We start from the raw sequence: 12,240 nt of genomic DNA, 5'->3' as shown, positions 1-12,240 counted from the left end.
CCGAAATGTTAACTCTGCTTTCTCTCTACATATGCCAGACCTGCTGAGTTTCTCCGGCAATTTGTTCCTTACTTGCACTGTTATTTTCCTCTTGATAGGATGAATCTTTCCAAAAATAGACAAATATGGCAGGATGCAATTGTATTTCAACTAAAAGAGCAGTAATCTATTTCTCAATAATGTATGTTTTGTACAGAAATTGGCATCTCAAAATAAATGGCAGTAATTTGTCCTCCGTGTCCTCACACCAGTGCCACGAGTCATACCGAAAATTTCCTACTGGTTTGGGTGCTCTTCCACTACACACAAGTGTCTCTGACCCCCTTGAGCTGGGACACCTTGTGGCTTAAGTAATTATTCCTCCTTATCCCAGATTTGAACCCAGAAGAGCTCTGAAGGAAACTCATTGGCAGTTCATCTATGATTGTGATTAACTGTTCACATTAATTGTAGTATCCCTCCCAGCAAACTAACACAGTTGATAAAGCCACCCCATTAACAACAATAAGCTAATAGCCTCTTCAGTACTGTATGATTCTATGATTCAATGAGTTAATGTTCTGAGATATGGGACAGCATTTAATTGTATCTGCTGAAGCAGGCATAATGATGAGGGGGTTGAGAGAAACCAGCAGGAATATTCACTTCTCATCCCAGTATAGAGTCATAGAGACGTACAGCATGGAAACAGACCCTTCGGTCCGACCCGTCCATGCCAACCAGATATCCCAACCCAATCTAGTCCCACCTGCCAGCACCCGGCCCATATCCCTCCAAACCCTTCCTATTCATATACCCATTCAAATGCCTTTTAAATGTTGCAATTGTACCAGCCTCCACCACTTCCTCTGGCAGCTCATTCCATACATATACCACTCTCTGCCCCTTATAATTTGGTAAACCTCTATAAGGTCACCCCCCAACGCTCCAGGGAAACAGCCCCAGCCTGTTCAGCCTCTCCCCATAGCTCAAATCCTCCAACCCTGACAACATCCTTGTAAATCTTTTCTGAACCCTTTCAAGTTTCACAACATCTTTCTGATAGGAAGGAGACCAGAATTGCACAACCTTTCCGAATTTGATGGGAGATGAAGAAGGCCTTACATGAGAATCTCACACACTTGTGACAGGACATAAATTAGCCTTAATAACCTGCCACTTGAGTGTAATTATCCCTGAATCACCAGGATTTACAGGAATTTAATGGAACATTCAATAGGTCTCCAGCATCTGCTGAAATCTGTCCAGAAAGTCCTGTCAGGTTTGTCAATGCCTGGAGGGAATTCCTCATTCACAGGGATTCGGTGCCTGATTCAGGAAGATACCCTTCTGATTTGCTATTGAATTCCCTTCCCCTTCCACTTACTCCCAGCCAGCAATCCACATCCAGCCCACACTCAGTTCTGCCGGAGGATCCATGGCCAATCCTTGCAGGCCTGAATGCAATGCCAGCAGTAGTTAGTGCTCCCAGTGATATTCTTGGTATTGGAGAATACATGGTGGGGTAAGATTTATACCCAACGGGGTACTTAATTAGACAGAAAGCCAAACGCTATGTAGTTAAGTTCCTGATTGCATGATTCCTGAAATATGTTTGGGCTTTGGATGCAAAAAAGACATAATGATCCATGTAGTTCTCCATCCAGTGATGGGACTGCAATTACCTCAGCTAAATGTCACCCTTAGCTTCTTTAGAATAAACTATGTTTCAAAATAAAACTGGGTTTGTCAGATTCTCCCCCACCTTTTCCAGGATAAAACAAAAATACAATTTATGACTAAATTTAACTCACAAAATGATTTCAGAAGACTGGGAATTAATCCGTAGGAACAAATTCGCATAATTTCTTATTAAAGCACATGCAGCCACCTCCTTTATTGATAATTGTATGTCAGGACAAGTTTGCATTTGGATGCAGTTGACATTTTTACATTAGTGTGAAGTGCTTCTGAGTGAGAATCAGTCCAAAAGCAATGATGTAACTCAGAATACTGAGTGCACTGACACTGTGAGACATCAGTCACCTTCTAGAAGAGAATCACATGCTGATTTCAATTGTCATGGAGTATAAATCCAGCCCAAAATGTCCTGCAATTGCAAACTGAAATGTCTGGTCATCGAGTGAGGACTGTCCACAATTAAATGTGATAGCATTCGTTGTCTAATAACTTGCTTCATCTGTGAAGAAGAGTCTCGTGCATGAGGAACTGATTGGTTGCTGGTACCATGGTGTTCTATTTAGGCACTGTCTTCAGGAGAGGAGGGATGCATAGAATTAATTACATCTACCTGTCCATAAATTTACATGCTATTTTCAGCTACTTGTCCTTGTATTTAATTATACCAATAATCTGAAATTAAACAAGGTGAACTAATTATTTCAGTGTTCTTCTGATCCTGATCCAAACAGAAATCGCGTTTATTACTTCCTGCTCCAATACCTAAAAATATTACCGTAATCTGCTCTTCACGCAACTCATCCTATGTGCAGTGAATATCTATAACTTAGTCTCCCACAGTACCATGTTTCTCTGACTTAATGGTAAATTCTATTTGCTATAAAAATTCTTTACCAGAAAGTAGTTGTTAATTTCTAACTCTGTGCCAAAACTGTTGCAGTTGAATGAGAATTTAGTGTAAAATTTGTGGGCATTGTCAGAAGTTTGAATTGCAGCCAGGTGGGTCAATGGACGAGGTTACAATGGGAATTAGACAAAGAGAAATATGTGCAGAGCCAGATTGTCCAAATCCAAATCATTAATCTGTTCAACATGCCATCAGTGGTTCCAAATGCCATCATTTCCTTTAGATCTTAAAAGAGAGAGTGGAACCAAGGATCTTGAGAGTGATGAGCAGGAGTGGGCAGGAAGTTACTTTGGAATGGTTTCGTAAAGCTTTATCACTTAACATGTCAGTTGTGTGGGAATAGTATCCCCCCATTGTTTCAAACTCCCCATCCTGCCTCTAACCTTGAAAATACATGGCAACATTATTTCTTTAATATTTTAACCACATATGCAAGCTGATAGAATTTCAGCTTAATAACCATGAAAATTGTTAAATAAACACAACACCGAAAGAAGCATGTTTGTGCGTTATTAAAATAGCAGCTTTGATTTCTGATATGTGTATATCTGTGTTTGTTAAAACTCTGCCTAACAACACCTTGTTCTATAACTTATAATGATGACCAAAATAAAAAGGCAGCTATGCACTGCAGTTAAAAGAGCTGTAAGATGAGATTTCAGATTTTACTGAAGGCGGACAGCTGTTCGATCACCAGCGTGAGAGTCAAAAGGTATTTTCCACACTCAGGGTTAGAATCCGTCTTCGTGTACACAAGCATTCAAGTAATTCAAGATGGATGCATGACAGCCGTAAAACATGGGCGGCTTCCAGAGGTAGGTGGAGTCACACACTGCCCATTTAATCTTGGATCATCTGTGAGAATGGCTGGTTGATGAATCACTGCCAACACAGAGTAGAACACAGCATTGGTTCTGGCCCCTCTAGCCTACACTCACATAAAGTTCATGTTTTAAATTAGACACAGGAGGAGAGCTTTCTGAACCACCAGCAACATGGCTGAGGAACGAGTGTATTCAGACTCTAGCAACCTTGCTTTTGGTATTAATCCCACTGCTGGAGATGAAGGGGAGGCTTCTCCACTTGACCCATTAACAATATTAACTCTCCTGGAAAAAGTGGCTGGGATTGTTGACAGTGTTAATGAAACTCAGCGGAAAATGGAGCAACAGCAACTGGAAATAGAAAACACTGTTAAAGAGATACAAATTGATGTTGCAAAGCTTAATAAGGCTCACCTGACCACAGACACGACAGTCTCAAAGTTACTGGTGAAAACCCAGAAGATCAACGCTAATGTTAAAGATGTGAGACAACGACTGGATAAAACAAACGCTCAGGTCAAAAAGGTTGAAGGAAACCATCGTGAACTGCTCAAAAGGAATAAATTTCGAGTGGTCATTTTCCAGGTAAGTTGCATTTCAAATAGTTATTATTATTTAAACAAACTTCCTAACAGTTTATCGTGGTGTTAGATGTATGATGTATGGAATAGTCACCACAGTTAATAAGCTAACAATGCTGAGTGCAAGTTTACCCAGCTACGTATGTGTGAATATAGCCAGTGTATCGCATTTCTTTCATAACATTTCTGTGAATTATCTTCAAATCATACAATCTCGCAAGCAATTCCTTTTTCTCCCCTTTTGTGTGCCACTGCTCTGAAGTTCAATAATTGTTTTTTAAACTAAAATTACTGAAACGACAACTCACTTTGGATTAACAGATGTAACTTCAGACAACAGTGCAGGGTGGTATAAATACCCCAACAGGCTTTGTGCCATCCGCCTGAAGACTAATGGCTCTGGAATAGCAACTATGTGCTGGCCACCTGAAAAATAATATGCAGGGAGTATACCATGTGTTTAACCTTCTGACTCACATCACCAGTTCCGTTTTGAAAGATCAGTGAGTGGGGTTCGTATATCGATGAATACCTGAAAACAAATGTGGAAATTTTACAACTTGGTTGCGGGTATATTTCATACACTGTTGTAATTAGCAACAACAGAACTTGCTGCAGTCAGCATTTCTTTTGGAAAATATTTAACACCTTTATGGATAACATGATAAGATGAATATTCTGATAGAATGTATACTGTGCTGTCCCCTATCAAATGGATGCTAGAATTTTGCAAATAACTCTGCAGATGATTCTAGATACCTCAACTTTAATATAATTGACCTTCTGTCTGTTTTGATGGCAAGCAATTAAATACCTATATTACATTTCATAGACGTACAAGGGAATGGCTACAATCTTTGTTGTCCAACTCCATTTAAATGCCTCAATACATTTGTAAATCTAATTGCGATTGAAGGCATTGATCCTTGGCTAATGCACCATTCCATGTGTCCCAATTGACCTCAGGCACTTCATCCAAATATTTATTAGTCACGTGCAAACTTTGCCACTGGTTATTGGCAGGCTATTTAACTGCAGAGGTGATGGTGGAGGACATTAGACATGATTCTGATCCTGACCTGAAATGTCCATACATCTGTAACTCCAACAGGAGTTGAAATCCGAAGTCGGAGATAATCCTGAAATAAGGTCAGACAATGCTAGAAACATTGAGCAGATCTATGAGCCTCTCGAGAGACAGGAATAGAGATAACGCTTCAGGCCAGTGACCTGTTGTCAGTATCAGACATTCCTGACTTGCTTCCTTCTGCAACCCAGGGCACACACAGAGCAAAATTAATGAACGGACCACTACCTCAGTTCAACTAACCCAGTGTATTTGTTGGAATATACTTTATCAGAAAGTCTCAAGTACTTATTGAATATTGTTGTATGATTAAGAGTGGTAATGATAGTTGGAAGGAGGGGTAATTTCAGTACACTAAAAACACATGGGAATAAAAATAATTTACTTTGCATCTAATTCACTTGATCTAATGTCTGTCTGTGCCAAACAAAGAGACGTAAAAATATACACATATGCTCCATTTTGCAATATTATCCAAGAATGCTATGGTGAGGGACTATGTTGTCACTTATTTAGTAACCATTTGAATCCTGTAAGCATACCTTGGGATGTTAGTACACAGGCATTTAATTGGGGATTTCTCTCTCTACTGGAGGCATTAATAGATCTACACGGCAGCAGGAAGAATTTCAGCATTGGTACTCTAACACCCAAACATATCAGAGTTGAAGAGTGTGGTGCTGAAAAAGCACAGCCAGTCAGGGGCAGCATCCGAGGAGGAGGAGAGTCGATGTTTCAAGCATAAGCTCTTCATCAGGAATGAGGCAGTGGCCCGAGGGGGCTGAGAAATAAAGGGGAGGGGGTGGGGGGGGGGCTGGGGAAGGTAGCTGGGAATGCAATAGGTAGATGACGGTCAGGGTGAAGATGATAGGTTGGAGAGGAGGGAGGATTGAATAGGTGGGAAGGAAGATGGACAGGTAGGACAGTTTATGAGTGCTATACCAAGTTGGAAGGTTGGATCTGGAATAAGTTGGAGGGAGGGAAATGAGGATACTGGTGAAATTGACATTGATCTCGTGTTTGGAGGGTCCCAAGGCAGAAGATGAGGCATTCTTCCTCCAGGCGTTGGGTGGCTAGAGTTTGGCGATGGAGGATGCCCAGGACTTGCTTGTCCTTGGCGGAGAGGGAGGGGGAGTTAAAGTGTTTGGTCACAGGGTGGTGGGATTGCTTACTGCGTGTATCTCAGAGATATGTCAGAATTAATTTATGGACAGATACACTTGGAGAGAAGTGAAAGCTAACTAAGATTATAGTAGTTTACTTTGTAAGTAATTTTCATGTTGAAATACATTGAAGAACATTCTAAAGGGCAGCAATGCAGAATAAAAATTGCATTTTGTGCTTTCACAGGAAGAAAATCAAATGCCCTCCTCAGTAGTCTATAAAAACCTGCCTCACGAAGGGAATGTGGCAGCAGCAGAAGGAGAACACACAGCAACTGCAGCCACACCACCACCAGACCTCTCTTCTGATGAAGAATTTGTTTATGATGAAGAAAGTACAAGTGCGCGCCTCAGAAAATCAGGCATGAAGCGGGTGGATAGTATAAAGAAAGCTTTTTCAAGAGAAAACATGCAGAAAACCAAACAAAACTTTGGGAAACAGATGAATCGGCTCAGTCACACAATAGTCCCTCCCGAACGGAGAGAGAAGATCAGGATTTCAGGAGAGAGAATCAAAAAGTCCATCGTTGATTCAAAACCATTTCATATGAACATAAAAAAGAAGAATGAAAGAAGTGGGGCAGAAGGACAAGAGGTTGCTGTCAAAGGTGTAGGTGAGAGTTCCAAGGGCGAGATGACAGGTACAGAAGCAGCAAAGGAAGTGGACACACCAGGAGCTGCTGAAGTAGGTGAAGATAGTCTCCCAGCAATGGTTACAAATGTTGCCAATACAGAAACGGTTGTAGTAACAAAGGAAAGAAAAGGTGATGAGGCAGTACCTACAGTGGCAGAAGTGAAGCAGAGTCCTGAGTTCAGCTAAAGAAAGACTTAAAGCTGCGTTACTTAATAGCCACAGAAAGAGCTAGTATCAAAATTATGATGTTAATACATCTACAAAATGTTCCTGCATATCAAATCAGACTCGTTCAATGATTCAGATTTTTTTTTAAAAATTTGGCCATATTTTTGATGAAGCATCACATTTGTGTCTAAAGTGATACATACGCACACCCTGCAGCAGGCTGGACTGGACCTCAGATGACCGTAGATCAGTCTTCTGCACTTCTTGTCCCCCTGATATTTGTGGAAGTGTGATCAGAAGAATTGTGAAGATTGGCAGGAGGTTTATTATTTTAAAAAAATAACTAAAACATGGGAAGGTTTTTGTTTTTAAGAATAGACCTTAGGAGAAGGACAGCATTATTCAATTTTGTATTTGAATCTTGAAGTTTATATTGTTTTGAATTGGGCTGTTAAGTAGTACAGTTTTAATTCTTGTCAATCTCTCAGCTCTCCTCACATAGTGTTATCAGTATTTCTTTATGTCACGTCAGGTAGCTTTAGAGGATGTTGAAAAAAAATCTTATTTCGTTGGAACATTGAGTAGTTGTTACTCAGGCCTCAGAATAGATGAAATAAACAGTTGCTGTATATTAGGCGAATGATAATGTAAAATGTGGCATTAGACAAAAACATTGTTCTCTAAAGATCCATGGACATTTACCATATTCCATCCCACAGGGAAATTGTTATATCCTCTGTAATCACATTGCTGAGAAACATATTACTACAATCTAGATATTTTTCAAACTCTATTGCTGCACAAACAAAATCAGAATGATTCAAATACTTGTTTATTTAGGCTATTTTACAAATTGTCTTTAATATAAATATTTAGCTAAAATGAGCATGTTTTTGAAGTGTGTAACCTGCGTATTCATATTTGTATCTTTAGTTTTCAAACTGAAATAGATGTGTCATTGTATATGTAAAATAGAGTGATTTAGTTTAATATTCTTTGGTGTACTTTTCATGTTGTCTTTTCCCAAGTGTTCATTGTGGTGTGCATGTCCAAATACTCAGTGATGACTGCAAGCACCAGAGCGACATGTTTAGCTTTGGGGTGTTTCCAGTGTTATTTGTAGAAAGCATAAGTCATGCAGTTGGACATTCAAGTGAATAAAGTACTTTTAGTTTGAGCAGACTAATCTATTATACTTCATGTATATTGATTAAGGGATTTAGTCTGTAGAATTGGGAGTCACTTAAGTTTATCCATTTGCTTAAAATTCGGCATAGCTGACAAGTGCCTGAATTCATTTTTCAACTTTCTTCCATTTGATCCCCTCTTCTCCTGGAGCTGCTGACTCCTGCTAAAGTATTGTGCCATGGGCGCTGGAAGCCCAATGGTGTTTAGGTTGAATATCCAGTCTACACACGTGAGCTTGTGCATCGAATGTTGGCAGGCAATTTGACAGGAGAGAAGGGAATCACTTAATCCTGTCCCTGCCCAATTGCCCTACAAGCAAACCTTCTAGCAGCAGTCACTGGACAGTGAACAGGAGCAGGAATCCTGGCCATTTTCCTTTCCCTATCTTAGGGATGCTGAAGCAACTGATTAATAAACTGTTGTGCATTTCAACACTTATCTTTCTGAATCACAGGAAATATTAATTTAAATTTGTCATATTTTCTTCCTTCCAACTCTCTTTGTCTGACCTTTTAAGTCTTATTTTTTATTGAAGTCTTTATGCACACGCTACACATTGGACCCAAGTTAAATGATGGAGAGCTATTTGCTCCAACTTTGTTCTGTAGTGACCACACACGCTGATTGTTTCCTACCCTGGTGGGGAAATGTCTACTGAAGAGTGCCTGACAGAAACTTCACTAAATGTGGGCTTCAAGTACAAAACTGCCTCCTCTATGTGTGATGACATTGGTATCTTAATATAAATATCACCAAGTTCCAAAAAAATTATTAGCCATGTTTGATACACAATAGTTTTAATATTACATGTACAATGGATTACTTGCATCAGGCATATGCTGCAGGTTGTTCTGAAATTACTGTGTATTAACTAATTGTTCATAGTTGACCATCATGATATTATAAGCAGTGGACAGGCCCCAAAGGATTAGTGCAAAAAATTTATAAGGTATGCAGATTGTCTGTTTTTAAATGATCTGATCCATTTGTATATTTGTCAGAAGAACTAGCTGAGATAAAGATACAGGATCATCACTAATTTATGTTTAGTTAGGCCTCAGCTGCTATTAACAGTTAGATTGTAGAAGTAAGATTTGTGGTCTGTAAACCGCATTGTCGAAGCACTGTAGCTATAACTTGTCAATTGTGGCAACAACATACAGATTCCTACACTTGGGAGCTGGTTCAAACCTCGAGAATGTAGGACACAATGTAGAATGTTGCTGGAACAGCAAAAACAAGTGAAAAGTGGATAAAAAGCTGAAAACATGATGGGAGAAATAGTATGACGTATAGCGTATGGGAAAGAAAAATGGAAAAACAAAGAGGTGAGACCATAGCAAAAAAGCAAAAAAAAGGTGATGAAACGTAACATTTAATTATATGAGAATTTGAACGGAGAAAGGAAGGAAAGCAGAATTTTATTTAATGTTAGAGAAATAGGTTTTTATTTGAGAGAGACCGTACATGTGGTATGCAGGTACAGAGATATTGAAGCTAGTGTAGTTTGTGTTTCTCTGTATACAATTCATTATTTTAAACCCATTCCTTCCCTGAATCTAAAGATAGAGAAAAGTTTTCAGGGTTGATGTTATGCTCATAGTTTCTCATGTGTAATGTTGCATATAGATATAATTGGGTTCCCGCTGAATAAATGTTAAAAAAAACACCCTCACATTTAATTTGCATTCTTGCATATTAGTTAAGCACTGTTACTTTCATAAACACCAAGATGTCAAACACTAGGGAATCTGAGACAGCAGCTTTCAAAGTCCTGCAGCTATACATATTGTATCAATTTACACGTGTTAGCACCAGCTTTGAAAGTCAGGTTTGCTACAACAAGAAATGAACTCAGAAGTGGGACATGGAACAAAATGGTACAGCAATCTGTCATTTTATGGTAATCAACAAGATTTCTCACAGGAGAATAATAACTAGACAGAAGCTGAGAAAAATCCGGTGTGAACTGGAGATACCTAGTAAAATTTGACAAAAGCAAATTTCAAGTGTCAGTAGAGCACAATACAATTCTTCCATCCTATTCCACCTTTTTATCGATCAATGCTTTATGAAGTAACATTGTATATGAAAAATATTTTAATGCTCTTCATGAAATTTATTGATGACATGATTGGAAGCAGAAGTTAATTAGTTCTCTGGAGGAATACATTTGATTGCCTTATTCCCTTCTAATTATTGGTGTTTGGTGTTTATACTTCATATTATTTTTGGTTTTGGATGCAATTTCTGTACATTAACTCAATAAAGAAAAGAGCCTACAATTTGATTGTTTTGGCCATTCAAGATTATTGCTTTTATTTATCACTGTCTGATTTTGTACATTAATAGAAAAGGTTAAACATTAAGTCTTGGCATGTTGAGTATCACTTTGTTTCTTCACACAGAGAATCTAACAGGTTTGAAGTTTCAAGTTAAATGCTGGGTGGTTAATCTGGGATCTGTGCAGCAGCAGTAAGGGACAGTTGGTGTTGTTGGTGGTTTGGTGTATTCTTCCAAATTGATTCCATACCTTTAGAAGAAAGTCAGTGGAAAATCCCATTTTGGGAAGCAGTGATGTAGTGGCAACATTATTGGACTAACAATCCAAAACCCAGGCCACTTGCTGTGAGAATATGGATTTAAACCCCACCACGGAATATGGTGACAATTGAATTCAATAACAAAGATCTGGAACATAGAGCTGCTCTAATGGAGAATGTGTAACAATTGTCAAATGTTGTAAAAACGCATCTGGTTCACATCATGTCCTTCAGGGAAGGAAATCAGCTACCGTCACTTGTGGTCTACATGTGACTCCAAACCCAGAGCAATGTAATTGACTCTTAAATGCCTCCTAGGCAATTAGGGTTGGGTAATAAAGGGTGCAAAATGTTCTGTAGGTGGGGGTATTTCAATGTTCACCACCAAGAGTGGCTCAGCAATAGCATACTGATCAAGCTGGTCATAACTGCTAGACTGGGTCTGCAGCAGGTGGTGAGAGAACAAACAAGAGGGAAATTCAGACTTGACTCCATCCTTACCAAACTGCCAGCTGCACGTGCATCTGTCCATGACAGTATAATAATAGTGATCATCACACACTCCTTGTGGAAACAAAGCCCCATCTTCACACTGAGGATATCTTCCATTGTGTTGTATGGCACCATCACTGTACTAAATGGGGCACACTTCAAATAGATCTGGCAACTCAAGGTTGGCAACCATAAGATGCTGTGGGCCATCAACAACAGCAGGATTGTACTTTAGTACAACCTGCAACCTAATGGCCCTTCACATCCCCCACTCAACCATTACCATCAAGCCAGGGGGTCTACCTGGTTCAATGGAGAGTGCAGGATGGCAAGCCAGGAGCAGGCACCAGGCATACCTGAAGATGAGATGTCAACCTGTCGAAATCATCAAACAGGACTACTTGTGTGCCAAGCAACATAAGCAGCAAGTGATAGAGCTAAATGAGATCACACCAATGGATCAAACCTAAGCTCTGCAGTCCTGCCACATCCCATCGTGAATGGCAGTGGATAATTATACAACTCACTGGAGGAGGAGGTTCCACAAATATCCCCATCCTCAATGATGGAAGAGCCCAGCCCATCAGTGCAAAAGATAAGGTTGATGCATTTGCAGCAATCTTCAGCCAGAAATGCCACGTGGATGATCCATCTCGGCCTCCTCCAGTGGTCCCCAGCATCACAGACACCAGTCTTCAGCCAATTCAATTCACTCCACATGATATCAAGAAATGGTTGGAGAAACTGGATACTGCAAAGGCTACGGGCCCTGACAACATTCTGGCAATAGTACTGAAGACTTGTGCTCCAGAACTTGCCGCTCCCCTTGTCAAGCTGTTCCAGTACAATTACAACACAGCATTTACCTTACAATGTGGAAAATTGCCCAGTTACATCCTATACATAAAAAGCAGGACAAATCCAACCCAGCCAATTATGGCCCCATCAGCGTACTCTCCATCATCAGTAAAGT

At 39.7% G+C, this 12,240-nt stretch overlaps 1 protein-coding gene across 2 annotated transcripts; it reads left to right on the top strand.

Annotated features, from left to right (window-relative positions):
• Nucleotides 1–991: 991 nt before the first annotated feature.
• On the top strand, nt 992–10,541 carry LOC122549952 (caveolae-associated protein 4-like). 2 transcript variants are annotated; one of them, XM_043690235.1, is made up of 3 exons: nt 992–3,402; nt 3,549–3,996; nt 6,430–10,541. In XM_043690235.1, exons 2-3 carry the CDS (start codon nt 3,583–3,585, stop codon nt 7,060–7,062), a joined length of 1,047 nt encoding a protein of 348 aa, XP_043546170.1. In that variant the 5' UTR covers nt 992–3,402; nt 3,549–3,582; the 3' UTR covers nt 7,063–10,541. The 2 variants fall into 2 exon arrangements, with proteins under 2 accessions (XP_043546170.1, XP_043546169.1); XM_043690234.1 differs by lacking the exon at nt 992–3,402 and having other exon boundaries at nt 3,412–3,996.
• Nucleotides 10,542–12,240: the final 1,699 nt, after the last annotated feature.

The sequence above is a fragment of the Chiloscyllium plagiosum genome, chromosome 5 (genome assembly GCF_004010195.1).
Source record: "Chiloscyllium plagiosum isolate BGI_BamShark_2017 chromosome 5, ASM401019v2, whole genome shotgun sequence".
In the NCBI taxonomy this organism is placed as follows: domain Eukaryota; kingdom Metazoa; phylum Chordata; class Chondrichthyes; order Orectolobiformes; family Hemiscylliidae; genus Chiloscyllium; species Chiloscyllium plagiosum.
The sequence above is the reverse complement of the archived record's forward strand: the minus strand, read 5'-3'. Positions and strand labels throughout refer to the sequence as shown.

Bases quoted from the DNA above. Each gene is read 5' to 3' on its own strand.
- LOC122549952 (XM_043690235.1), top strand. From the start codon at position 3,583: ATGGCTGAGGAACGAGTGTATTCAGACTCTAGCAACCTTGCTTTTGGT. The intron at 3,997-6,429 runs GTAAGTTGCATT...GTGCTTTCACAG, and splicing joins TTCGAGTGGTCATTTTCCAG to GAAGAAAATCAAATGCCCTC.